General features: G+C 62.1%; 2 protein-coding genes across 3 annotated transcripts; one reads left to right on the top strand and one right to left on the bottom strand.

Annotated features, from left to right (window-relative positions):
• Nucleotides 1-26: 26 nt before the first annotated feature.
• Nucleotides 27-21,170, top strand: DNAJC7 (DnaJ heat shock protein family (Hsp40) member C7). The gene is made up of 14 exons (XM_064174325.1): nucleotides 27-199; nucleotides 7,903-7,991; nucleotides 8,392-8,516; nucleotides 8,592-8,705; nucleotides 9,230-9,304; nucleotides 9,677-9,795; nucleotides 10,458-10,611; nucleotides 11,370-11,534; nucleotides 12,580-12,671; nucleotides 13,594-13,667; nucleotides 14,215-14,361; nucleotides 14,564-14,716; nucleotides 15,221-15,283; nucleotides 16,379-21,170. The coding sequence occupies exons 1-14, from the start codon at nucleotides 117-119 to the stop codon at nucleotides 16,414-16,416; spliced, it is 1,491 nt and encodes a 496-aa protein (XP_064030395.1). The 5' UTR covers nucleotides 27-116; the 3' UTR covers nucleotides 16,417-21,170.
• Nucleotides 21,107-27,021, bottom strand: CNP (2',3'-cyclic nucleotide 3' phosphodiesterase). Of its 2 annotated transcripts, none has more exons than XM_064174353.1 (4): nucleotides 26,926-27,021; nucleotides 24,240-24,909; nucleotides 23,622-23,764; nucleotides 21,107-23,208 (listed from the first exon to the last, which is right to left on the bottom strand). In XM_064174353.1, the coding sequence occupies exons 1-4, from the start codon at nucleotides 26,926-26,928 to the stop codon at nucleotides 22,756-22,758; spliced, it is 1,269 nt and encodes a 422-aa protein (XP_064030423.1). In that variant the 5' UTR covers nucleotides 26,929-27,021; the 3' UTR covers nucleotides 21,107-22,755. The 2 variants fall into 2 exon arrangements, with proteins under 2 accessions (XP_064030423.1, XP_064030422.1); XM_064174352.1 differs by lacking the exon at nucleotides 26,926-27,021 and adding an exon at nucleotides 25,115-26,492.
• Nucleotides 27,022-27,117: the final 96 nt, after the last annotated feature.

The raw sequence follows: 27,117 nt of genomic DNA, 5'->3' as shown, positions 1-27,117 counted from the left end.
GCGGCCCCCGCGACAACCCCACCTCCCCGCGCCGCCGCCGTTGTCGGCGGAAGGTCCTCCCGTTCCGGCGCTGCGCCCGCCCCCGCCGCCAGCCCCCAGCCCGGCCCGGCGGTAAGATGGCGGCGGCGACCGAGTGCGATGTGATCATGGCGGCGCCGGACGGACCCGGCGAGCCCGAGAGCGAGGAGGAGACGCGGAGGTAGAGCGGCTGCCGCGGCGAGGGGAGCGGGCTGCCGGTGTCGCGCCCGGTGGCCCCGGTAGGGCTGGGCTCCCTGGGCCGGGGCCCGGCGGGCGGTTGAGGCTGGGGAAGCCGGAGGTGGGCCGGGGCGGCGGGTCGCGGGGCCTCGGTGCGGGGTGGGTGCTTGGCCGGTTCTTCCCGCATGGGTCAGCACCGGGGCCGGTGAACAGGCAGGACCTCTCCGGTCTCCTCGGGGGGTCCTGCGGGCTGTGTCAGCTGTGCAGGGGCAACGCCAACCGGCCGGGACGGCGGCGGCGGCGGCTGCCGGCTTCGCGGTACCGTGCATGGCGCACTGCCGGGGGGCTGCGGCTGGTCGCTGCCCGGGGCGGACCCTGGGGCAAAGGCTTTTGGCAGGGCCCAGCCTCGGCCCGCGGGGAAGCGCCGGCAGCTGTCGGGGCAGGGGCAGGGCTGCGGCGGCGCTTCGCCTGCCCCGGGTGGGGCTCCCCCTTCGCTGTGCAGCAGCATCAGGACACAGCCCCCGTGGAGGGGTCGGGCTGCGGCCGGCAGCTGGAGCCGGAGTGCCCCAGGAATGCAGCTGAAGTCCTTCCTGCCCGGGAGGCACATGGGCTGGTGTCTGCGGAGAGCTTTCCCCCGCCGCTGGGGATGACAGCATTAAACTGTCGTGTAGAAGGCAGGCTCCAGGCTCATCCCTTTGAGCCTCACTGCTCCTCCGCCGCCCCCAGCCCCTCGTCCCTGGCACCGCTGGAAGCTGCACGGGGCAGGTTTTGCTCTGCCCTGCTGCGGATAACGGAAAACGTCAGCTGCAGGCGGCTGGGCAGGGCCTGCTCGGGAAGTGTCCCTGCCAGAGAGCTGCTGCAGGCTCCGGGAGCTGCTTTGCTGCTGAAGGGAGCTGCTGCACCTTGCCCGGGGAGCGTGGGCCGAGGCCCCGGGGGGGGGGGTTGGGGATCCCTCCCCGCACGCTTCCCTCTGCCGGCTCCCAGCAGCAGAGCGTCGCAGTCCCTGCAGCAGGGAGCTGAGGAGCTCAGTGTGTGGGAATCTCCTCTGGCTCTGCAGCATCCCGGGGAGGTCTCCTGGGGAACCGGGGAGGGCAGAGCTATTTCTGTCCAGGGCCAGGTGACTGCTCTAGAAAATTGCTCAGTGGTGGAATTCGATGGAGGAAACAAAACCGAAAGTGTGCCCCGAGGAGCAGAACGGCACTGCCCGGCCCCGGGTGCTCCGTGCTGAGTGCTGGCAGCAGCCGAAGGCTGCGCAGGGCTGGAGCTGGCTGATGCCACTGCCAAGGAGCTCAGTTCGCTGCTGTGCCCCCACTGGTGACAAAGGGCAGGGCCCCGTGCGCTTCTGGGCAAGTCCGTCCTGCCCCCGGGCTACCGAAACGTGCTGGCAGGGAGGGGAAAGGCTGCTGAGGGCAGTCGGCTGCTGGGCACCTCACCCTGCCTGCTCCCTGCCCAGCTTTCACTGCAGGAAACCAGGCAGCAGTGGGAGGATCCCGTGGGAAAGGCAGAACGGGAGCAGGAGCTCTGGGCAGTGTTGAGTCCTTGCCCTGCTGGGAAGAGGCTCTGCAGCAGGGTCCAGGTTGGTGCCCCGAGGCCAGGGCCGTGCCCGGGGTGGTTGCCATGCAGGGCCTTGGCAGGAGCTGTCACAGTGCTTCCCTTGCTGCCGTTGGGATGTTACTCTTTTATCTTGCTTGGAGAGGGATGTGTGGGCAGGAGATGATTCTGCTGCTTCCAGTTGTTCTTTCTGCTTGCTCAGAACGTTCAGGCCCTGCACCCTTCTCCTCTTGTGCCAGCCAGGGCACATGTCCTGGCAGTCCTGTGCTTTACCTTCTGCCGTGGCCCTCCCTGGCCCACATCAGGTGTAACTGATCCTCTGTGAGGGTGAGTGCAGTGCTGTGGAGTGGGTGAAGGCTTTATGAGGTGTCTGATGTTTGTAAACTACTGTGCACACAGGCTGGGATCTGCTGTGCTGCAACCTTGGCGTGGGGCTGGGTGAGCTCCTCTGGAAAGCCAGCAGCAGTGAGACCCCTCCCTGCATCAGTGCTGCCAGGCTGTGCCAAGGGTTCTGTGCTCTGGGCTTACTCAGGAGCTGCAGCACCACGAGATGCAGGTCCTTTGCTCGAGGACTCAAACCTTTGTCTGCAGGTCTGGATCTGTTCTCCATGGCTCTAGGAAGATGAGGAAATTGGCAAAAGTGCCAATCTGTGCTCAGAGTGATGGGAGCTGATGCACTGGAACAGCTAGGGGGGTGCCAGCCTACCCACTCAGGGGCTGCCTGAGGGGCAGGAGCAGTCAGCAGCCACAGGACAATTCTCTGCTGCTGCACACGCTGGGGGTGTCCTTAGGGTTGATGCCATGGTGTTGATTCTGGTTGCTGGTGGTGGCAGTGCCAGCGCCTCTGCTGGGCAGCAGCTGGGCTGCAGGGGCTGCTCTGCCCCCCGGGGGTCTCGTTTTAATTGGTTTAATTAATTTGAAAGGTTCCCAGCCCATGAAGACAGCTCTCTCCCGGGCCCAGCTGCTCTGCAAGCTTGGGGTCACTGTGGGTTGGCATGGGAGGATTTGCTGGCAGCTCTGTGCTGTGTGCCTCGGGCTGGATCTTCCTCCTCCTTCAGCTCTGGAGGATGTGGGAACCCCTTCCAAAGGGACACCAGGACTTGTCTGGAAGCTGGGGTGAGAGGAGGGTCCAGGCTGTTGCCCTTTCTGTGCTCTTGCTGCAGCTCAGGTGTGTTGGTGCAGGACATCCCAGCTCGCCTCGGACAGGCACCAGCCTGGAGTGTGCCACATGGAGAGGGGGCAGAAGTCAGAAAGGTCTCAGCCCTGGCCTGGCTCTGGTTCCTTGGCCTGATGCTGCCTGTAGGCTGCCAGGAGCAGAGGAATAGCAGGAACCTTTCCACTGCTGCCCTGTGTGAAGTGAGCTGCAGCCTGCTCGGGCTCCCCCTGAAGCCTCTTGAGGAGGGTCAGTGAGCTGCGGGGGCACAGGCAGGGCAGTGCATTTTGGGGTCGTCTGAAGAAGATGCCAGGTCCCAATTCTGCTTGTAAATGGGAACTGGAGTGTCCCAGGCTGCTTCAGCTTGTTTCACTCGTGTGCCATGCCTTGATGACCCCGTGCCAGTCCCAAGGAGCAGGAGAAGCTGCTGGCAGTTGTTTGCTCTCCCACAGACAGGCAGAGTTTGAGTGCCCTCAGTTGGGGGTCCCTTGGCACAGCACCAAGGAATGGGCAGAGTCCACACAGCTCAGCTCCTCAGGGTGGGTGATGCCTGCATGCAGCTTACAGCTGGCTACCTTCATCTGGGCACTCAGCTGGCTCTGGATCCTTCCGTGGATGCCTCAGGAGGGCTCTGCTGTGACTCTGCCAGGAGCAGTGGGGCTGTGGCTGAGCTGAGCCCTGTGCATGAGGAGGATCTCCAAGAACCTGGTTACAGCTGGGGGCAACTCTGGCTGCTGTGGTGGGCAGAGGCTTGGGGCACTGCTTTGGTGTCTTGTGGTGTGTTGTGGTTCTAGTGGCTTCTGGTCTCCCATGTTTGAGTTTGTCCTCGGGTGCTGGGAACGTGCTGAGGGCAAGGGTGGGGGTGTGGAGGGTGAGGTGGGGGCCCTGGGGCAAAGCTTTGCTGTCGTTCCGCTGGGGAGTCCTTAGGCTGCCCATGCAGAGCGTTGGTGTGTCCAGACCGAAGCTTTCCTTGCCTTGGGGCACGCAGAATGTGTCTGTGGGTGGCATTTCTGCTCGCTTGGTGCAGCTGGCAGCAGAGCTCCCTGGTGCTCGGTGGGGGGTGCTGATGTGCAGGGAACCTGCCCCGTGCTGCGCTGCAGCCCTGCAGCCTCTGCTGCAGCAGGGTCGGGAGGGGGCTGCAGGCTTATCAGGGGTCGAGAGGGGAGCTGCAGCAGGGTCGGGGGGGGCTGCAGGCTTATCAGGGGTCGAGAGGGGAGCTGCAGCAGGGTCGGGAGGGGGCTGCAGGCTCAGCAAGGGGCAAGAGGGGAGCTGCAGCAGGGTCGGGAGGGGGCTGCAGGCTCAGCAAGGGGTCGAGAGGGGAGCTGCAGCAGGGTCAGGAGGGGGGCTGCAGGCTCAGCAAGGGGCAAGAGGGGAGCTGCAGCAGGGTCAGGAGGGGGCTGCAGGCTCAGCAAGGGGTCGAGAGGGGAGCTGCAGCAGGGTCAGGAGGGGGCTGCAGGGGCTGAGCACCCCGAGGGGATTGTTTCCTTCGCCAGAGACAGAGGACACGAACACTGCTGGTGGAGACTGGTTTGGGAGATGCCTTCCCCTGGCTCTAGATCCTCATTCAGAGTAAACCAGGGGAGCTGCCTCCCCCTAGTCTGCTCCTCTGAGCCCTGAGAGGAGAGGGGGCAGAGGCTCAGATGCTGCAGCTAATTTTAAGCTCAGACATCACCCAACTTATTTTACCCAGCAGCTGAGGAACATCTGACAGCTGAGAATCTACCCTGGGTGTCAGCCCCCAGGAATGCTGCAGGAGGGCACCAGGCCCTGCCAGGGCCTCTGCAGGAAGCCCTCAGTAGAGGCAGGTGTGTGGCAGAGCATCTCCAGAGAGCCTGCGGGGCCAGGGCTGCGTTCTGCAGTCTCTCTGGAGCTGCTATTTCAGGAGTTCTGTCACTGTTGCATAATGGAGGCAGGAAAGAGAGTGGGAGTGAGGGTCAGGAGAGCTGGGGGAGCAAAGCTGCCACCTGCTTCGGTGCTGGGTTTCTGGAGCTGGGTGCAGAGAGGTTGTGCCAGCACAGCCAGAGCCCGTCAGGACTTGGAGCAAGGCTTGTGGAGGGGTGCTGGGCACTGCTGGGGTGCTGGCACGGGGGCTGCCTGTGTGAGCTGCCATGGGGAGGCAGACGTGGGGGGCTTCAGGGGGGCTGTGCTCAGAGCCCTGTGGCGCTGAGGATGGGCAGAGGCCGTGGAAGGACCTTGCCATGGTTCCTTCTGCCACCAGGCATCGTCCTGAGCCCCGGGCTGTGCAGAGGCAGCAGCAGAGCCTGAGGCTGCTGCCTGGGGGCAGGTCCTGCAGGGTGCCAGGGGCTGGAGCACTTCAAGAGGGCACAGATCCTGACCGATGTTGTAAAAGATGGGGGGGGGGGGGTCGGACATAGCTGAGCTCGCCGGGAGAGCAAGCAGCTCCCTGCTGGCGAGCCCCGGGGCACAGCCGCGGCGAGAGGGCAGCTCCCGGGCAGCTCCTGGCTGTCTCCCGCACGGAGCTGCACCCCCAGCCCGGGGGTATTTTTAGCCGAGCACGATTCGGCTTCAGCTTCCCGAGCAGGAGTGCGGAGCGCAGCCTACAGCAGCGCAGCCTACAGCAGCGCGGGCGCAGAATGAGCTCATTCAGGCTGCAGCATCTGCTCGGGGTGGAACAATCAGCAGCGAGCTGCAGCTCTGCTTGTCACAGCCAGGGAGGGAGGTAAACAGGAGCTGTGTGCCAGGGGTGCTTTCTGTGTCAGTGGGGCACGGGTGGGCAGAGCCGACTGCTGCCTGGCATCTCAGACCTGCAGCTCTGCCAATCTCTTCTATCGCAAAACCTGGGCCCTCACCTGGGTGCTTCCTCCCCTGCTGCTCTCTGTTGCTCTCTCAGGCTGTGCTGGAAGTGGAGCAGGCAGGAGCAGGAGTCCTGGTGCTGTGCTCTCTGCACACCTCAGCCTTGGGCAGTTGGTTGTGCTCTGGATGTGTTCTCCCTCTCCCGTGTTCCCAGCTCTCCCCAGCAGCTGTTGGCACCCAGGGTGTTCTGGCACCCAGGAGCCATCCAGCTCTGTCAGATGATGTTTCTTTCTCACCTGGCAGTAAAGTTGCTGAAGGGCTGTGGAGCCAAGGGCTGGGTGCTGAGCAGGGTGCAGTGCTGGCCCTGGGGGGGTCCTGCCTTTGCTGCTCAGCAGAGCTGCCCAGGGCAGGGCCTTCAGGGGGTCTGAGGTTTCCTTCTCCTTTTGTGGCTACAGAAACAAGAATCCAGTCTGGCCTCAGCCCCTGCCCAGATTCCCAGTGCAGAGCTGCCAAGTGGCTTCTCTTCTGGAGCTTTTGCATCTTTGAGCTGTGCTATTCAAAGCTGTGCTGGGACACATTTCCCAGCGTGCAGAGTTTGAGTCCTGGTGGCAGGATCCAGCCCACGGGCGCAGGATGGCTCCCAGCTCTGGTGGCCCTAGGGAAGGAGGGGCAGGGAGTGAGCTGTGATGGGGGGAGGCTGAGGTGGCAATTTTCCATCTCAGGGCAGTTCATCGCTTGCTGGAGCAGGGATAGCAGGGATGGACCAAGCCTGGGAGCCCTGACAAGCCCCTCCTGAGACGGTGGGGTGCTGGCAGTGCCCGTTTCTGTGCCACTCTTCCACTCACTGCTCCGATTGGCAGTGAGCTGCGGTGGGGCTGGGCGCTGCTGGGCTGTGGCTGGTCCCACGCTGGAGTGGAGCTGCAGGAGGAGCTCAAACTGAAAGTGAAGAGCACCCTTGAGCTGTGCCACCTCCTGTGTCTATTGTTTTGCCAGCTGACAGCACTGGGCTGGTGCAGGGAAAACAACCCTCTGCGTGAGGCAGCTGTGTGGGAACGGCCAATGGCCGGCCCCAGCCAGCACAATTCCCTTTGTTCTGGCCCTGCTCGGCTGCCCGAACATTGCCTCCTTCACTGCTGGGCTCTCTCCTCCCTGCTGCCGCTCACAGACGTGCCCTGGGGCAGCCGGGGGGGCTCTGGCACCGCTGCCCCCTCGCTGAACACACTAAGCCCCGGGCAGCTCGCAGCAGCTGACTGCACTTGTCCCAGCAGGAGCGTCCCCAGGCAAGACTGGGAAGGGTGGGCAGTGCTGAGCTGCTCTGCACCCTGGGCTGGGGTTTGGCAGCTTGGCAGCCTCCCCTGGCTGCGGGACAGCAGCACCTGGTGGGCACAGGCAGAGCTCTGCTCTGGGCTTGCTGAAGGTCTCTGCTCCCTCTGGGCAAGCCCTGTCCTGTGACACAGCCGAAGCTGCTCTGGGCTTTGAGAGCTCTGAGGAGGGTGCAGAAGTGGCTCCCTTGCATTGGACCTTCTGTGGCATGAGCCTGGGTGTGCCCAGGGGGTAAAGCCTGGCTCTGGCTCAGGCCTTTTGGCTGTCATGTGGTAGCTCTCAGCCCAGCAGCAGCTGGTTGGAGGTGTTTGAGGCTCTTCACTCCCAGTGCTGTGCTGCCTGGCCTGGCTCTGTTCTGCTCACCTTGGGTTTCCATCTGAGCAGCTTCCCTGCAGCTGTGGTGCCAAGAGGCCCCTGCCCTTCTGGGGCCTTCTCTGAAGCCCAGCCTGGGAGCCACCCTTCTGGGGCAGTTCTGCCTGGCACACTGGGGCTTGCCCAGCTGGTTGGGCTTCCTTGGCTCCTGCTGCAGTGAGGGTGATGTTCAGAGCACTTGGTGGCCATCCAGGAGGACAGTGGTGACCTGCAGCCACCAGCTGCTCAATCCCTGCTGTGCCACGGCCGTGTCCCAGGCAGCAGAGCCCTGCAGGGCACCACTTGGTGCCAGAGCCGAGAGGCTGGGGCTGGGACTGCTGCCCACACCCTGGTGGGCTATGGAGGCTGAGCTGGTCCTTGTTCTGGGGCTAGAATTTGGTCTTTGTCTGGGGGCAGGCTCCTGCTGATGTGTGTGGAGAGCAGACAAGCAGTGTCTGTCTGTGGCTGCCCCAGCGGGGTCCTGGGGCCATGCAGCTCTTGGGCTGCTTGGCCCTGGCCAGGACCCGTTCTGGTGCTCAGCTGCTCCTCACCTCTGGTGTTCTGGTTCCTTGCAGAGAAGCAGAATCGTTCAAGGAGCAGGGCAATGCCTACTATGCCAAGAAGGACTACAACGAGGCCTACAACTACTACACGAAAGCCATAGGTGAGGGACTCCTGGTGGCCTCCCAAAGCCACCATGCCTCAGCTGGCTCCTGGTTCACCATGCCCCAGCTGGGCCTCCGCCAGCACAGGCTGGATGTGAAGTGTCCCCAGGCTGCTGCAGCAGGTCCTTGTTTGTCCTCCAGCCAAGGTGTTCTTCACCCTGGTGCTGCAGGGCCAGCAGTGGTGCCAGGCTGAGCTCCACAGGCTGCTGTCCTGGGTGGGTTTGCTCCTCTCTTCAGGGTCAGGAGCAGCAGTTTCCTGGCTCTCTGTGGTGTCACCTGAGGCCACTCAGGTGGCATTACAGAGCTGGGGGGAAGTGGGAGGTTTTCATCCAACCACAGCCTCTGGAGATGCTCTCCAAGCTGCTTGCATCACCCTAACCATGGGTGCTCTCTCTGCAGACACCTGTCCCAACAATGCCAGCTACTATGGGAACAGAGCTGCCACCCTGATGATGCTGGGCAGGTTCCGGGAGGCCCTGGCAGATGCCCAGCAGTCGGTCAGGCTGGACGACAGCTTCGTGCGGGTAGGTGGCAGCTCCACACCTCCCAGCCGTGCCCTGCTCCCCAGCTCCTGCAGTTCACTTCTGCTGTCCCCTCAGGGCCATCTCCGGGAAGGGAAGTGCCACCTCTCCCTCGGCAATGCCATGGCTGCCAGCCGCTGCTTCCAGCGGGTTCTAGAGCTGGACCACAAGAACTGCCAAGCACAGCAGGAGGTAGGGGCTGCTCACAGGGCACTGCTCCCAGCACTTGGGGCTGGCAGAGGGAGTAGCTTGAACTGGTAAAGCCTCTTGCTTCAGACCTGCAGGGTGGGTCCCAGTGGTGTGAGCAGTGGCTGTGTGCTGGGAGGGGGTGGGAAGGGCAGGGGGATGCTGCCCAAACCTCTGGGTCTGGCCCTCAGCATGGTTTTCTTGTTACTTTGCTGTGTGGTTGTGCCTGCTTGGCAGAGGACTGCAGGCTGAGCTGGGCCTTCTCCCAGCAGTGGAGGAGGAGTGGGAGTGGTGCCAGGGAGCTTAGGGCTGGGGGGTGCAAGCACATCTGAGTTGCTCCTGGGGGTCTCCCTGGGCTGCCAGCTGGGTCTGGATTTTGGAGCAGCTGGCAGGGTGGCAGAGGTGCTGCTGTGGTTGCTGCCTTGTGCCCTGCAGTGGGGGTTGCTTTAGAGACTGGTCACTGAAATGCTGTTGGAAGGTGCCCAAGGGCAGTGCCTGCCCTGTGCCAGTGCTGTGCTCTCCTCCTGCAGCTGAAGAGTGCCAGCACTGTGCTGGAGTACGAGAAGATCGCGGAGGTGGACTTTGAGAAGAGAGACTTCAGGAAGGTGAGACTCAGCTGCTGCCTCTTGCAGCCCTGCGAGCCCACAGCTGCCACCTGCCTGCTTCCCTGCCTGGCACCAGCCAGGTGGCACAGGGGCGGCACAGCTTCTGCTGGTGGAGCAGGGATGGCTCCTGAGTGGTGGATGTGGCAGAGCTCACTCCAAGCACTCTAAGGGTGGTGTCTGGGGCCGTGGGCGAGGCCCTTTAGAAGAGAGGGCAAAATCCCTGCCCATGGACAGAGTTCCCTAGGGAAGGAGGCCTCCAGTGCCAGGCTGTCTGTGGGATCCCCTTGCTGCCCAGAGGCAAGCCTGAGGTGCTCCAGGAGCAGCCTGGCAGAGCAGGCCTGTGGGCAGCAGCTGAGAGCTGTGCTCCTGCAGGTGGTGTTCTGCATGGATCGGGCCCTGGAGTTTGCCCCTGCCTGCCACCGCTTCAAGATCCTCAAGGCCGAGTGCCTGGCACTGCTGGGCAGGTACCCTGAAGCCCAGTCTGTGGCCAGGTCAGCACCCCTGGGGGCTGGTGCTGGGGGGGGTGCTGTGCTGGGGGTGCCGCGGGTGCCATGCTGAGGCTGGGGGGCGCTGTGCTGGGGCTGGGGGGCACTGTGCTGGGGCTGGGGGGGCTGTGCTGGGGGTGCTGTGCTGGGGCTGGTGGGGCTGTGCTGGGGGTGCCGCGGGTGCCATGCTGGGGCTGGGGGGCGCTGTGCTGGGGCCGGGGGGCGCTGTGCTGGGGCTGGGGGGGCTGTGCTGGGGGCGCTGTGCTGGGGCTGGGGGGGCTGTGCTGGGGGCGCTGTGCTGAGGCTGGGGGGGCTGTGCTGGGGGTGCTGTGCTGAGGCTGGGGGGGCTGTGCTGGGGGGGCTGTGCTGAGGCTGGGGGGGCTGTGCTGGGGGTGCTGTGCTGAGGCTGGGGGGGCTGTGCTGGGGGCGCTGTGCTGAGGCTGGGGGGGCTGTGCTGGGGGCGCTGTGCTGAGGCTGGGGGGGCTGTGCTGGGGGTGCTGTGCTGAGGCTGGGGGGGCTGTGCTGGGGGGGCTGTGCTGAGGCTGGGGGGGCTGTGCTGGGGGTGCTGTGCTGGGGCTGGGGGGGCTGTGCTGGGGCTGGGGGGGCTGTGCTGGGGCTGGGGGGGCTGTGCTGGGGGGGGGCTCTGCTGAGCCTGGGCCGTGTTGCAGCGACATCCTGCGCATGGACTCCACCAACGCCGACGCTCTCTACGTGCGGGGGCTGTGCCTCTACTACGAGGACTGCATCGAGAAGGCAGTGCAGTTCTTCGTGCAGGCCCTCAGGATGGCTCCCGACCACGAGAAGGCCTGCCTGGCCTGCAGGGTGAGTGGGGGGCACTGTGGGGGGCACTGCTGCACTGCCAGCCTTGCCTTGTTTCCAACCAAGCATCCAACTGGGTCCTGCCGGATCGATCCCTTCTGCCTCCCCGCCCACTGCTGTGCCCCATGGCTCCAGCAGCCTGCCCAGCCCTGCCCTGGGACATGCAGCTGCTGCCCTGGGCCAAGCAGAGCTGCTGGAAGCTCCTTCTGTGGTACTTTGGGGGCTGCCTCCCCTCTTTGCTCTTCACCCCTTGGTCTGATACAGGGGTGGTGGAGTTTGATGTGCCAGTTCTGGGAGAGCTGCTGGCTTCCAGCTTCTCTCCTGGTGCCAGGAGGTTGCCCTGCATTTAAAAGTCTTCCTTTGCTGCTGCTCCTTCCCTCATTTCTGCTCTCCTGTAGTTCTTTGAGTGACTTCTTAACGTCTGCTTCCATGTAGAAGTGAAAATTCCTGTCCCTAACCATCCCATTCCTGCTGCCTTAAAACCCATCAGTTTGCTTCCCTGCCATCTTCTGATCTCAGACACTGGGCAACCTTTGTGCCCACGGCAGTGCCTGCAGCTGGCACTGACTGTCCTGTGCTCCTGCTGGGGAATGTAGGCTGCTGCCAGCTCAGCTGCTGCAGCAAGCTGGGACCTCGGTGTCCTGCAGGGGTTCTGAACTCAAACTACAACAGTTGTTTGAGGACCCTCAGCCAGGGAAAGGTTGCTTGGTGCCCCAGGGCCACTGCCCTCAGGGCCTTAGCCAGGGTTTCTTTGCTTGCAGAATGCCAAAGCACTTAAAGCAAAGAAGGAAGATGGAAACAAAGCGTTCAAGGAAGGCAACTACAAACTAGCTCATGAACTGTACACAGAGGCCCTGGGCATAGACCCCAACAACATCAAAACCAATGCCAAGCTCTACTGCAACCGAGGGACAGTGAACTCCAAGGTAAGGAGCCCCTGAGCCTTGACCTCCCTCACCACCTTCCTCAGCAGCTGCAGGGTGGTTGCATTGGAAGTAATTGCTGCTGTGGCTGCTGCAGCAGCTGCTCTGCCAGGGCTGTGGGCAGTGCTGCAGGGTTTTGTGCTTGCACAATGCTTGGAGCTGCTCCAGGCAGCGAAGCTGACTCCTGAAGACACCAAACTCCAGAGCCTGGGCTGCACGGAGAGGAGCTCAGGCCCCTCGTGAGCAGCATAAAGGCAGCCTTATTTGTTTGCTCCCCAGTGAGGAAGGAGGAGAAAGCTCAGCTCAGCTGTGCAGGCCTCCAAGTGTCACTGCCCTGCCTTGCTCTGCCTCTGATCCATAGCAGGTGACCTAGTTCCAAACCCTGGGCGCTGTCCCCAGCTTCGCTTCTGCGTTTCAGTCACAGATGCAGCTCTCACCCTGCACCTCCTCTGGGCCCAGTTCCTCCTCCTCAGGATTCTCCAGGCCTTTGGTCAGGAGGCAGAGTCTGTGCTGCAGCCCTGAGCAGCAGCAGCAGAGGATGTTCCATGTTGCCTGAAAACAATGACACTGAAAACCACAAACCCTCCTGTCCGTGTTACTATTCCCTGCCCAGGGAGGTGGTGGAGGCACCGTCCCTGGAGGTCTTCAAGAAGAGCCTGGATGAGGCACTTAGTGCCATGGTCTGGTTGACTGGATGGGGCTGGGGGATAGGTTGGACTGGATGATCTTCGAGGTCTCTTCCAACCTGGTTGATTCTATGATTAGTCTGGACACAAGAAGGTGGTTCTCAGGTTGCTCTCAGGAAGATCCTTGTTTCCAAGTGCCCTTCTTGGAGAGAAGTTCCCTCCCCATGGTTCACCCTTTCCCTGGCCAAGCTTCTCGCTTTTCGCTAGGAAACAAAAGTGTGTCCTGGGAAAAAAAACGTTCCCAGGCAGGCAGCCACCCAAGTGAGGTGTTCAGAGGTGGTCTACACCTTCCCCTCACCCAGAGGCACAGCATAGCTCAGCAGGGCTGGCCCTGCTGGGGCTCACTCCTGTCTACTTTGCAGCTGAGGAAGCTGGAGGAAGCCATCGACGACTGCACGAACGCGGTGAAGCTGGACGAGACCTACATCAAAGCCTACCTGAGGAGAGCACAGTGGTGAGCAGAGCCCTGGGGGAGGATCCCTCTGAAGCTTACCTGAGCAGAAGTTTTTGTCTTAAGGGGTCTTGAATTTGTTCCTCCTGCTGGCAGGGGGAGCAGGGAAGTTCTGCCTGTGGCTGCTCTGCTGAGGCAGGGCTGTTTCTCAAGCTGCCCTTGGGCTACTTTGAGACCTCCTGAGCCACAGAGCCCCTCTCAAGCTCTTCCAGGACTGCAGTGGGTATAAGAGAGCTGGCAGAGCTGAGGTTCTGAGGTGCTGCCCTGCTTCCCATGCAGGAGAACCAGCTGAGAGCCCATCCTCAGCCACGGGCAGTGCCCCAGTGTGGTGCATAGGGGCTGGGCAGGTTGTGAGAGGAGCTTTGGGTCTCTTGTCTCCTTTGGAGTAACCAGGGCTCTGCCCTGGCTTTCTTGGCTGCTCTCAGGGTTGGTTATTCCCAGGCTTGGGCAAAGCTGCCTGCTTGCAGGTGAACCAAAGCCCTTCTTGCAGCCTTCTCATTGACAGCCTTCAGTGGCCTTCTCCAGCTCCATCTCGGGAGCTGCTGAGTTACAGGGAGCAGCCAGCACTGAGGCTGCAGTGCCAACAGGCAGGCACACATCCCTCTGAGGTGCTGAGATTGTCACTTCCAGCCAGCCTCATGCTCTGCACAGCTGCAGCAGCCTCCTTGGAGTCTTGCTGGCTGGGCTGAGCTCCTGTGGCTGGAGCAGAGGCTGTGCTGCTGAGGGAGACTGCAGGCTCTGCTGGGAGCCCCAAGTGCAGGTCCCTGTGGCAGGAACTCCCCTGGGCAGCAGGTGCTGGGCTCCCAGCCAGACCAGCAGTGCCCCTTGCAGGCTTCCTCTGCTGGCTGCTTGCTGCAGCCAGCCCAAGAGCTGACCCCTGCAGCCCCCTGGCTGTTGCCTGTGGCCAGCAGTGTCCTTCCCACAGCTACATGGACACGGAGCAGTACGAGGACGCGGTGCGGGACTACGAGAAGGTTTACCAGACGGAGAAGACGAAAGGTGAGCTCCTGCCCCTCTGACTCTGCACCTCCCTTGCACTGGCACTGCTTTCTGCTTGCTTTATGCCCTGCTTTGCACCCTGCTAGCCCAGCAGGACCACACTGATGTCCTGCTTTGGACTGGAGCAGAACCAGTCCGGCCCTGATGCTGGGCAGCTGGGAGAGCCCTCAGGAGCACCCTGAGTGCCTCTTTCAGCAGCTGCTTTCTCTCTACCCTTGGGTGCTGAGGAGGTTGCCCAGGCTGTGGCTGAAGCAGTGCCCTGGCTCTGCTTCTCCTTGGCTTTCTTAGCCTGAGGCAGAGCAGAGGGACCTTGGTCCTTGTGGTTCAGTGCCCACCTGGTTCATTGCATTTCCCTATGCTGGCAACCAGCCTTGGGTGGACCCCGAGGCCGTAGTTAGCTGCCTGGCACGATCCAGGTGTGTTGGTTTGCCGTGGCACTGGAATCCTGCAAGCCAGGTCCACTCAGGGCATTGATCTCTGTTCTTTTGCAAAGCAGGAGGCTGTGCCTGGCACTGACACCGCTCTCCTTTGGCACTGCCCCTTGCAGAGCACAAACAGCTGCTCAAGAATGCCCAGGTGGAGCTGAAGAAGAGCAAGAGGAAAGACTACTACAAAATTCTGGGGGTGGACAAGAACGCCTCGGAAGATGAGATCAAGAAGGCTTACAGGAAAAGGGCACTGATGCATCACCCAGGTACCCACAGCCAGAGTGGGCACTGCGGCCTCGGGCCCTTGCTCCCTGCCCACGCAGCAGTCCCTCGGGGGCAGCAATGAGAAGGGGACTCCTGGACGAGGAGCAGCTCTGAGCCCGCAGACCTGGCATACCCTGGGGGTGGGGCATGGCTGTCACCCCACGGCACTGAGGGCTCTGCTGCCGCCTGGCTTTGTGTCCCCAGACAGACACAGTGGGGCCAGTGCGGAGGTGCAGAAGGAGGAGGAGAAGAAGTTCAAGGAGGTGGGGGAGGCCTTCACCATCCTGTCAGACCCCAAGAAGAAGGCTCGATATGACAGCGGGCAGGACCTGGAGGAGGATGGGCTCAACATGGGAGGTCAGTGCCCACCAGGGCCTGGGCACAGCAGCCTTTGGGAAGGGCACAGAAGGGTTTTGGATGGGAAAGAGTTTCCACATCATGGAGTCCTGAGGCCATCTAGAGCCTGCCCTCTCTAAAGCAGACCTGCCCTTTGAAGTGGCTGGGCTCAGGCTCTGGGTGGCAGATCTGTGCTGGTGGGAGCTGTGGAGCCCTGAGTGGTGAGGTGGAGGCTGAGCCTGCAGGCTGCTGAGAGAGGAATCCTCCCGGGCAGCACACAGCAGCACACAGGCTATGGCCCTGAGTGCTGCTCATCCACAGCTCTCAGGTTGCCCTGGGACTGAAATTGTCTCTCAGGCAGCTGCTGCTCTTGTGCTGGTGCTTGGCCCTGCCCTCTGTGCCAGGCTGCTGGTTGGTGGCTGTGTGCCTGCGAGAAGGGTGCTGGTGGGCCCCAGCTCAGGGCAAAGGTTGAAAGTGGCAGCTGCAGTTTCACTCCAGCTCACAACTTCCTTTTCCTCCCTCTAGACTTTGATGCAAATAACATCTTCAAGGCCTTCTTCGGTGGGCCAGGTGGCTTCAGCTTTGAAGGTAGGTGGAGGAGTTGTGCCAGCTGTAGCTTCTCAAACCCCAGGGTGGGCACCTGAGCTGCCCAGCGTGGATGTGCTCCTCCAGGAGAGGTTTTGCCTTTGCCACCTCAGTAGCTGAGAGCCTTTGGGCAGTTCCATCTGTACAGCATCCCAGCCATGGCCTGGTCTGGTTGGTTCTTTTTTGTTCAGAGGCAAGAATCCCAGGGGATGCTTTCCTGGCAGTGTCTGTGGGCACTGCCATTCTGTAAGGCTGGGCTGCCCAGGAGTGGTGCCATGGTGCAGGGGCAACTGCTGCTGGCACAGTGAGAGGCAGCTCTTGGTCAGAGGCCTGTACCTGTGCAGCACAGCTCTGCTGAGCCCTCCTAGGGCCTTCTGCCTGCAGACACCTTTGGGGGTTGCTGCTCAGGGTGCCCCCAGGCCTCACATGCGGTTGAGAGCTCCTCAGGCAGCCTGCAGCAGGAGGCTTTGCACAGCAGAGCTCTGGACACAGCCCTTGGGCAGCCTGGAGCCACCTGGCAGGTCCCCTGTGCAGTTATGGAATCAGAGAATCAGTCGGGGCTGGAAGGCACCAGAAGGATCAGCCAGCTCCAACCCCCCTGCCAGGGGCAGGGACACCTCACAGTAGATCAGGGTGGCCACAGCCTCATCCAGCCTGGCCTTAAACACCTCCAGGGATGAGGCTTCCACCACCTCCCTGGGCAACTCATGCCAGGGTCTCACCACCTTCCTGCTAAAGAACTTCCTGACCTCCAGTCTGAATCTCCCCATTTCCAGCTTTGTTCCATCCCCCCCGGCCCTATCGCTCCCTGACAGCCTAAAAAGTCCCTGCTCAGCTTTCTCATAGCCCCCTTAAGATACTGAAAGGCCACAAGAAGGTCACCTGGGAGCCTTCTGCTCTCTAGACTGAACTGCCCCAACTCCTTCAGTCTCTCCACTCCTGTCCTGGTGGGTAGTCAGCTGCTGGAGATGCCCAGCAGAGCTGCTGACCTCTCTACCTGCTCCCAGCCTCTGCAGCTTGGCACCTGGCTTGGCGCTGAGCAGAGCAGTGACCCAGGCTGGGCTGGGAGCTGCTGACTCCTCTCACTTTCTCTTTCAGCTTCTGGACCTGGAAATTTCTTTTTCCAGTTCGGTTAAAGAAGCCCCAGGGCAGCCCCACCCGAGCTGCTTCTCTGACTCCAACACGGCCGTACGTAGACCCTGCCCCATCCCCTCTCGTGTACTTAGAGCAGTTTCATTTCTCTCGGTTGGAGACCTCTGTTTTGTGTGCTTTGTGTGTGAAGAGGAAACAGCTCGGGGAGGGGAAGGCTTTGGGGGATTTTGTTTTACTGTTAACTTTATTAAAAACAAAACAAAACAAAAGCAAACGAAACAAAACCAAACAGTGAATAAAAACAAAGCTTCGACTCCTGCTCCCTCCACGCTGCCCCCGCAGCCAGCTCCTGCTCCCCGGCAAGAGGATTCCCCTCAAGTCCTCCTGGTGTCTCCTTGTACGTGGGGTGAGGGCACCTCCTGGTTTGGCAGCATGGCTGGGTCTGCAGTGACTGGTGAGTGAGCCAAACCTCCTGGCAGTGGTACCAGGACCAAGCCAGTTCCACACAATCACCTCCTGCCTCCAGCTCCCTCCGCTTCCTTCTCTCGTCTGGTGTCTGCCGCGGTCCTACCCCTGGGCACTGACTGCAGTGGATGTGTGAGGAGAGCAGTTCTGTGCCAGAGAAATGCTGCTGTGGCTTTCCAGGAGCAGCTCCTGGGAGCACTCCCTGAGGTGCAGCTGGAATTGAAGGGCTTTGTGTTCCCACTTCCAGGATTGTCCTGTTGCAGGCAGTGTGGAATTGGGGCTGGATTTCTCCACCGGACTGGTTTTTATCTGGAATTGATCCACTTGAACATGGAATTTCTGTGCTAAAACTTGAGTTTTCTGTTGAGCTTGATGTTTGCTTTCGTGTCACTGAGGCCTGGCCTGGAGGAGCTCTTCCTGGCTCTGAAGAAATGCAAAGTTGAGGTTCGTGGCTGCAGCTGTGGCTGTGCAGCGGCTCCTGGGCACGCAGGACCTGGCCGGAGGTGAGGAGCTGCAGCCAGCAGGGATCTGTCCAAAAGAGCAAGAGAATGCAGAGCCAAGGCCTGGACTGGCAGCCTGGGCCCTGCTCCTCCTGCAGCCTGCCAGGATGAGTGTCAGAGGAACCAGCCTGGAGCTGTCTGCAGCTGCCTCTGGAGTTCAGAAGGGCTCTGCCAGCTGCTGTGAGTGCTGGGCTGTTGGCACCAGAGCTGTGGTGGCACAGCCAGGCCTCGGCTCTGAGAGGATTTGGAGCAGAGCTCTGCCCTCTGGTCTGGAGAGGTGAGAGCCTCTGCCAGGTGCTGTGTGCAGCTCCAGCCCTGCCTGTGGAGTGGTTCTGGAGCCTGCTGTGAGTGACGGCTGGCAGTGCCCCGGGCATGCTTAGAGGGTGAGGAGCTGTGCTCGCTCTTGGCAGTGCCAGGAGGAAAGGCAGAGACTGGGCAGTGCTGCTGGGAGCTACTCCGTGCTGGTGACTTTTGGAGGCTGGCAGCAGGTGGTGGTGCAAGCAGGAGTGCCCCAGGCAAACCTGGCACCAACTTCTGGCAGCTGTTTCCTGCAGGGGCAGGCTGCAGGGGGTGGCTGCTGCGCGCTGGCATCTTTGTCTTCCTCTGAGGGCTGTGCTTGTGCTGGCTGCAGTGCCCTGAACTTCAGCTGCAGCAGCTGCAGTTGTGCATGGTGCTGCCTGTGCCCAGCACCACAGCCCATGGCTGTGCTCTGGCTGCACTTGTGCCAGGCTGCTCCCAGGGGAAGGGCTAAGGGCTTCAGTTCTGCTGCTGCAGGGCAAAGGCTGTCCTGGGAGTCACTTGGAGCAGCTTTCAGAGCAGGCAGTGTTGGGGGCTCTGGGCACAGCCTCCCCTCTGCTCATTCTTCCTTCTTGCCAGGGCTGGACTGCCCCAGGCTGCACTGAGAGCAAAGCTAGGGCCTGGCATCTCCCAGGCTCTGCCATCTCCCAGGCTCTGCCATGGTGAATGGCATCTCCCCATGGCTCTGCCTGGGGAACTGCAATCCTGGTCTATGCACATTGATCCCTTTCCTGGCTCTTGTGGCTCACAGGAGCTGGGGGTGGCACTGTGCCCCGCGGGCTCCTGTGCTGTGGCTGCTGGAGGTGCTCCACGGCTGGGACTGTCCTGGATGTCTCTCGCAGAGCAGCAGTGCCCTGGAGCAGTGCCCTGGGAGTTGATATTGCTTCCTCTCCCCACCTAAGGGCAGGAGGCTCCTGCTTCCCAGAGCCTGGCACAGCCCTGCCCTGGAGCCAGGGGGGTGGTTCTGAGAGAGAGGTGGCAGCAGATATTTGTACCTGTGAGTGCATGATTTAATGTGTCAGTGTTAACCTGCTGAGTGCCAAGACCACCTGAGGGGTGTTGTGGTGTGCCCCATGGTGGAGGTGGGCACAGGGCCCCTTCTCAGGACGCTGGGCTGTGAGTGGTGGGCAGTGACCCCCCCACCATTACCTCAGGACAGCAGTAGTGCCTGGAGAGGGGACCCTGGTGGCATTGCCACCTCCATCCTGCCTTGGTGTGGTGTGGAGAGCAGGGACTGGTGGCAGCAGGGTGGTCGCTGCTGGGCAGGGTGGTGGCTGCAGCTGGCTGCTCACGGGCAGTGCTTTGTGCATGGCCACAGGGTCCTGCCCTCGGGGGGCACCGAGTGTGGGATCAGCACAGATCTGCTGCTGTAGGTGTCCAGGTGGTGCCAGGCTTGTGCTGCTTGTAGCACAAAGCAGCAGTGAGGGCAGTGGGGGCTGGGGGTGCCACCCATGGGGCACAGGCACTGAACTGTGCTCAGGAGCCTGTTGCCCGCCCTGGGGTGAGTGCAGCCCCAGCCTGAGCTTAGCAGGAAGAAGCAGTCTGTGGTGATCCCTTCCCTGGCATCAGCTGGCACTGTGGGACCCCTGAAGGGTTCATTCTGGGTCTAGCAGCAGGAGCCTCAAAACCTGCCTGAGACTGCTCCTGGCTCTGCTCAGGGGGCAGGGCCCAGCCTGGCAGCTTTTGCAGCCCTCCGTGGGTGCCTCTCAGCCTCCCAGCTCCTGCCCAGGGTCTCCAGAGGGAATGGTGACAGCTGCTGCCAGGGGAGGTGCCCAGAGAGAGCCAAGAGCCAGGCCAGGCTAGTGTGCAGGGACAGTGCTGGGGGGGTAGTTGCTGTGGCACAGCTCCAGGTCTGGCCCAGGAGCTGGCAGCATCCTCTGTGGCAGCTGCAGGGAAAAAGAGGTCTGGGGAAGTGTTGGGCTGCTGAGCTGCCCTCGGGCACCTCTGGGCCTGCTCATGGGCATGGAGCTGTCTGAGATGCTGCATGCAGATGGAAGCAGGCAGCAGTGCTGTGGGCGGGGAGAGATGTTGACTGGCATCACCACTGGCTGGCCTGCAGGGCACAGCCTGTGCTGGCAGTCCCTGTGTGGACTCACAGAGGGATGCTGCAGCATCACTGAACCTGGGCTTGAAACTGGCTGTAAAGAGCCCTCAGCTGCCCCTGGGTGCCCACGCTGGCAGCTTCTGGTCGCTTGGGCTGCAGGGGGTGGTTTGTGAGGGCAGCCCCTGGCTGATCTGTGGGTACCTGGGCAGAGGGAAGCAGACAGGAAGGTTCAGGGGGCAGTGTGGCTGCAGGTGCCTTGCAGAGGGGACCAGGTCAGAGCTGCTCTGCTGCTGCGTCCTTCTCCCCGCAGGCTGTGCCCAGCTCTTGGCCCTGCTATTGGCCACTTCTCAGCCAAGGGAGGACCAAAGTCCAGTGCCCAGGCCGTGGTTTGCTGTGCCCAAGTGGTTTCCTCCATCTCAGCAGTGGCAGCAGAGAGCCTCTCACCTTCCCTGGGTGGTTTCATCCTGCTCAATTTGTGCCTTGTACCTTCCTCTCCCTTAGGGAGAAGGTTGGCTCCTGTGTGGCACCTACCCAGGCTCCTCCAGGCAGTGCCCAGCCCACTGAGGCTGGCAAGCAGTAGTTGGGATCATGGCAGCTGTGCTCATGTGTGGCAGCCTTGGACATGTCCCTCTTGTCCCTGCTTCCCAGGGCAGCAGGGCCTGAACTTGGCTGTGGCAGAGCCAGGCAGTGCCCTGCTCTTGCTGCCTTTCCCTTGGCTGTCCCAGGGACTGGATTGTCCCTCCCTGGAGCAGCACTGGGCAGGGGTAACCTCGAGCACAGCCCCTGCAGAGCTCCCCAGGGCAGCTCTGGTGTGAGAGGTGGTGAGCAGGGCACTGGGGCAAGGCAAGGGCAGCAAATTGGTGTTACTGAGCCAGGGGTGGCTCAGGAGGGCAGGAGTCTGCTGGAGAGCAGAGATGCTGCTGGGTGCTGCTGGCAGGCATGCACCGTGCCCACAGCTAACCTCACCCCCATCCCCCCAGTTTCTGCTGTCACTGCTGCGGGTTGGAGGGGTGGGGGTGGGGCAATGCTGAGGGCTGGGTGGGAAGAAGCAAATTGAGCCTCAGGGCTTGGTGCCTGGCACTGGGGGCGGGGGGCAGGCGAGGCCAAGGTGGGCACCGATGTGAAGCCACCTTAGAGAGGAGCCGAGGCTGTGTTGAGAGCTGAGCAGAGCCCCTGAGCCTTTACCTCGGTGTGACCCCCCCTGAGCCCTGCCCAGTGCATGGAGCTGTCCCTGCCCCCAGCTTTGCCCAGTGCCACCTTGCTAGGCTGGGCTTCAGGTCGGGGTGAGCAGAGCCCTGCCTGGGACTCTTTGCCCCTTCCGGGATGTGAGTGGTGCAAATGTGAATCTTTTGTTGTTTACTTCATTAGGCAGTGCTGGTGATGATGATGATGCTGATATGTATGAAGAGTCTGGCAGGCTGAGCAAAGGCAGATGCCATTGGTTTACTTTATTATAAAGTGTATATGATGTACAAATAAAAACTGAACCCAGCAGGCTCCCGCTGTGCTTCTTGGGCAGGCAGAGGGCCCCGGCTGTGCCAGGCTGCTGGGTGGCAGCCAGAGCCTTGGGGGCTTCCCTGGGCTTGGGAAGGAGAGGGGCAGCCTCCTGCTGTGCTCCCACTGGAGCCTCCCTGGGCAGAGGCTGCTGGGGAGGACGAGTTTGGAGTTTTAATGGGACAAAGCCAGGAGGGATCAGCTGGAGGAGGGCCCAGGGCTAGTGAAGGTTTGCCTGGGTCAGAGGTGCTGCAGGTGTGCAGAGAGGGAAGTGTTACAGAATTTGCCCTCCCCCCATCCATGGAGCAGCAGGAGGTGCTTTGGGTTATTGGGGAGCTCAGAGTGCTCCTGGATCAGCCCCAGCCTGCTCCTGTTCCAAGCGCTGGGAGCAGAAAACTCCTCCTGCAGAGGCAGCCCTGGGGCCCCCCAGCAGCGGCTCCAGCGGACACCCAGAGACAGCTCCCTCAGCCCCGAGCCCAGCAGGTGCTGGTCCAGCACAGTCAGCACGTGGAGGGTTAAGAGGGTTAATGTCACTGCAGGGCACCAGAGCCGGGGGTGGGGGGGGTCTAAGCTGCTGTCCAGACCTCAGCTGTTAGTTGCGCTTCGTGTTACAGGGAGTGGTGCCCACAGCTCCACTGCCCAGGGCACACCCAGCAGCAGCAGAGCTGCTTTGCAGCCGCGGGTTTAGGTTTGAGCAGACAAGTTACAGTTCTGGGGCCTCCACCTACTCCTACATCAGAAGGTTACTGCCAGCCCAACTTGGAACATTCAAGTGCATTAGAGGAAAGGAGGAAAATCCTGCAGGAAGCACAGGCCTGTGCCCGACAGGATCTGAGTTTCTATCAACCAAGGTGGAAGAGGCTTCGGCTCCTCTCTGCCACCCCCTGCCAGGGCAGGATTGTTCCCTACAGGATGCTGGACCTGGCCCAGCCTGCTCTGACAGGTGTGCAGGGACTGGGTGCCTGTCCTGGGGTCTCCTGGAAGCATTCCCATGGGACACAAAGGTGAGCTGGGGCAGAGCTCAGCTGGCTGCAGGAGCAGCTGCCCTCAGCAAGCTCCTGTGGGCTAAGCTCCTGGTAGCTGCCATGCTCGGCAGACAGGGCCCACAGCTGGGCTGTGCTGGGGTTTCACCCAGGAGCAGCTCCCAGGGCAGGTGATAGCAGCCCCAGGGGGAGGGTGCAGGCATGGCACAGCTCCCTTCACTTGGCTGCAGTCGTGCCCAGGCTGTGTCTGCCACTGCTCACAGGCAAGGTCTAACGATTGTGGTTCCTAAAGACGTTGTCAGGGACCAGAGCTGATCTTCCTCCGAGGAAGAAAACAAGCAGAGCCCCCAGCTCCTTCTCTCTCCAGAGCTCTTCCCCCTGCAGTGCCCCCAGCAGCTCCTCGGGAGCGGCTGGCAGCGAGGGGGCAGGTTGGCAGGCAGGAGTTGCTTGTTTGCTTCCTCGTTCTGAGGCAAGAAACCCCCCAGAGGCTTCGCGCCGGGGCGGGCAAAGGGCTGACTTTAGTAGAGGGAGAATTATTTCTCTTTAAGGTTACAGGGGTTACTGCCTACCACCCAGCGGAGGAGCCTCCTGCCCCTGCTCCTAGATGATGGTGCAGGAGCTGAAGGCAGAGCCCCGCTTGTTGGTGCTCTGCGTTGGCACCAGCTTGCCCTTCCCGTAGTACCCTGAGAAGACAGCTCTGACGTCCAGGCGCTTGGCCAGCAGCAGCAGCCACATGCCGTTGTCGAAGTACAGCAGCTTCCCCCCGCCGATCTCCCCCACTTGATCCCCTTTGTTCCCTGCCTTCTCCAGCTTCACGAACTCCAGCAGGTCGAAGCCAGTCTGCACAGCCTCCACGCCGTTGGCACAGCCCAGGGTGATGTGGGCGCGGCTGCCCTTGGGCAGGCTGTCGGTGGGCAGGATCTTGTCGGCGTCCCCCGGCCACAGCAGCAGCTGCTGCTCGCTCAGCTCCACGCGAGCACCAACAGTTTTTGTTGTGATGAAGAGAGCAGAGATGGAGATGGTGAAGCCTTTGCCGTAGGAAGCCCTCACAGCCTGGCAGAGGTGAGAGAGAAGCCCAGAGGGTGGCTTTAGGGGGGGCTGCACACGGGGGGGGAGGCACAGCAGGGGGTGGGTTTGTGTCCCTGGGCTCCAGGGCTCGGCTGATCGCAGCAGCTCCTGCTGTGTGACACACCTGAGGTCCTGCGAGCAACCAGACCGTGGTCTGGAGCTCCTGACCATGAGTTTGGGGCTGGTGACATCATCTTCCCTCACACCCCCCAGCTTTAACCTGGGTTTATCTGCTCTGGGTACGAAACCACTCTGATCCCCCAGCCAGGCTGCTAGGGGTGGTGCTGGGGAGGAGCAGATCCTGTTTGGGAACTGGCAGGGAGCAGTCACCACCTCCCAGCGAGGGCTTTGTCACTCACAGGCCGTGGGGAGCCCTGGCTGCCCCTGCCCACCCTCACCTCCTGCTGGGCGTACTCCTCGGCGCCTGCAGCCTTGCCGAACTCTGTGTATTTGGTGGTGCAGTGCAGGACCCCAGGAGGCCTCTTCACGAAGTAGCTGGTGAGGTCGATTTTGATTTTGGGGTCCTCGATAGCAGAGGCAACTGCAGAGACAGGCAGAGGTGGATGTCAGTGAACCCTCCCCCTGCCTCCAAAGCTCACCCCAGGAGCCCAGCCCCATCTCAGCTCTCCTCACCCGCCTGACCCTCACCTTCCTTTGGCAAGAGGAATTCAGAGCCCTTTTCCCACTCAGGCTAACACAACACAGCAGCCTCTCTGCACCACCAGGGCTCGGCTCAGCTCAGCCCTGGTGCAGGAGTCCCTCAGGGATGAGGAGGCTCAGCCCTTCCCTGCTCCCTGACCCAGCCAGGGGAGCTCAGCCAAACCCAGCTCCCTGCAGCCAGTGCTGAACAGAGCTGAGGAAGAAGGGCAGGGGCAGGGTTGTTGGTTTGTTTTCACTGCCAGCAGCCCCTGCAGAGCTGAGGGGAGCAGGTCAGGAACTCCTGAGCAGTTCCTTGTTGCTAACCCAAGCAGCACATCAGTCCTGGCACAGGAGCTCCAGGACCCCTCTGTACGTACAGTATTTGCTCTCCTTCTTGAAGGCTTTGAGGCTGCCCAGCTCATCCAGGAAGGCCTGGCCAGCCTTCTGCAGCACCTCGGAGCTCCTTTTGCTCAGGAACCACCCAAAATACATGGGCAGGAATTCCTTCTCCAGGCTGGGCTTCATCTTCTTCAGCTCCTCGGCCGACAGCTTCCACTGGTTCTTCTCCTTCAGCTGGGAGCAATCCACCCTCCAGGGGGTCTTGGGCTCGGCGAAGATGACCTTGTAGCGGTACTTGTCGGCGATGTCGAAGAGCTGGTCCAGCCGCTCCCGCTCGTGGTGGCTGTCGTCCAGCACGATGACGCTGACCTCACGCTTGCAGTACTCGACCAGATCCTCGTCCATCTTGGAGTACTCCTCGGGGAGGCTGCTCCTGACCACAGGAGTGATTTTGTAGTTGTCGGCCGAGATGACCTTGCAGGCATCTTTGTACCGATCCTGGATGGCCTGGGCGAGGGTGGACTTGCCGCTGCCGGGCAGCCCTCGGAGGATAAAGAAGGTCTTGGACTCTTTGATGGTGGAGATGGTGTCCTCGTCGTCCAGGAAGGGGAACTGCAGGCTCTCAGGTCTCTCCTTCGCTGACTGAGCAGACATCTTCCTGAAGATCTTGGGCAGGAATGGGTGACTCTTCTTGGAGAAGCCTCTGTTCTGAAATGCAAGCAGGAAACCCTTTGCAGGCTGGCAGCCCCAAGAGCCCCGCGGCACAACGCGTGGCATCGGCACCTCTACCCCGGCGTCCCCTGAACTCAGCTGCCCTGCTCGGCTTAAACCACCTCCCAGCCACCCCAGTGGGTGCTTCAGCAGGGACCTGGGGCTAGCACCCTTGGCACCAGCTCTGAGTGGTGGAACTGACCTGAGGAACTGCTGGTGCTGCTCTCTCCGCGTTCCGCCTCGGGGCAGCCTGACCAGGAAGGGGAAGTTTTACCATCACGTGGCAGCAGCTCAGAGGCAGCCAAGCTCCAGCCCGGGCAGGGCCCCTCTAGTGCCAGATTTATTTCTGGGCACTTAGACCCTTTGTGCCTACCAGCGGAGAAGGCTGCAGCCTGCTGTGGGGAACTCTGCCTGCAACAGGATGCCAAAGTCCCCGCAGGCTGGCAGCTGCTGCCACCTCCTTGCTTAGTCCTCGCAGGCTGGCAGCTGCTGCCACCTCCTTGCTTCGGCTCAACAAAAACGGCCGCAAAGGGCTTTAGGCTGCTCCGGGATTGGATCCTCCTTCCCCCGAGGGCGCTGCCTCTCGGGGTCCGGGCTGCCTCTCACCGTGCAGCACTGAACAGCAGCAGCCCCTCGGGGGAATTTGGGCTCCTCCTGTGGTGAAGAGCATCAGAGACAAAGCTCGGCGGCAGCTGCCAGCTGAACACGAAAGTGAAAGCAGCCCTGCGCTGCCGGGTAGCTGGCGCCAGCTCTGCCTCCTCCTCCAGCAGCTCCCTTCCTGGAATCCCAGATTAATTCCCAGCAGAGGCTGGGAGGAAGGGGCTGGAGGATCTCTCCGACTGCGCAAGTTTCAAACAGCATCGCTGCGGCAGCTGCTGGGTTTGGGGTCAGTTGTGTGACCGCTTCCCTGTCCCTCCTCAGCTGCCTCCTGGCCCAGCCCAGGCAGTGCCCAGCTCCGGAGCCCAGCGCTGTGCCCGCGGCGGCTGCGGTGATGCCAGAGGAGACAGTTCGGCTTTGGTGAAAAGATCGAGAGAAAACTTCACTGCTCTGCTTGCAGGGGGAAGCTGCCGTAAAACCCAACTCCTGCAGCCCATTAACTCTCCCCTCGCATTCCAGAACGTGGAGGTAGATTCTGGTTCCTTGGACCACGTTCCCACCACTTCCAGACGTGCTGTGCCACCCGCTGGGCAGCTCCAAGCACTTCAGTGTCTGCCCTCCGGACCGCTGCGGAGCTCCTGCTGCTGGAACCAAGCAGCCCCTGGGAAGAGCGAGGATCAGCCAAGCTCTCCCGCGTCCCCTCCGTTGACTTCCCCGTGGATTTGGAGCTCCGACAGCTGCTGCTTCTCACAAAGTCTCTGATGTGCCCAGGGGGACGGCTGAGCAGGGCTGGGCCAGGCTGGCATCGCTGCCGCCGAGTGCCCTGCGCTGGGCGAGGGCTGAGGTGGGTATTTTGCTGAGGGCAGCTGCTGGCGCTGGCGGGACTGAGGCTGCTTTTCAGAGGCGCAAACAAAAGAACAATCATGGAAAACACCTCCCGGGGCCATTGTTCGGCGGCCAGCGCCGAGCATAAAGGAGGCCTTCATGGGATGGAGCCACGTAGGGCCCGGTCGGACAATGGCACCACACAGCCCCGCGGCGCTGGGCGCTGCGCTCCGGGGCGGACAATCCCCCATTGAACCCCTGCCCCCGGCTCGGCCCTCCCCGCCGGCCCCACAAAGCTGCCGCTTGTCTCCGGGCTGCCCGAAGGACCGGGGCAAGCGTGGTGGCTGCGATGGGTGGCCGCGGGCACAGGGGTGCCAGAGGGGATCGTGTCCCGGGGGGAGGCGCTGGGAGCTCCCGGGATGGAGTCGCTGCACCGTGGGGCCGGGGTCGTCCTCGTTCCCGGCTGCACCCCGCGACGCCCGGACCCGACGCCCACGTGTCGGCGACGCCGACGCCGCTTCGTCCCCTCCGAGAAGCGACACCCGGGACGGGCTCCGGCCCCGCTCGCTGCGCACCCCCAGCCCCACTTACCATGTTGAGGGCAGCGGCTCCGGGGCGGCCGCCGGTGCGGAGCGGGGAAGCGGCTCTGGGGCGGGCTCAGCCGCGGCCCCTTTCATAGAACCGGGCCCCCCCTTCCCGCCACCGCCGGCCCCGCCCGCGGCCGCGCAGGCGCGGAGGGACCCGGGGAGGGGGGATATCGGGAGGCCGGGCCGGGCCCTCCCC

The sequence above is a fragment of the Pogoniulus pusillus genome, chromosome 40 (assembly GCF_015220805.1).
Source record: "Pogoniulus pusillus isolate bPogPus1 chromosome 40, bPogPus1.pri, whole genome shotgun sequence".
Lineage (NCBI taxonomy): Eukaryota > Metazoa > Chordata > Aves > Piciformes > Lybiidae > Pogoniulus > Pogoniulus pusillus.
The sequence above is the reverse complement of the archived record's forward strand: the minus strand, read 5'-3'. Positions and strand labels throughout refer to the sequence as shown.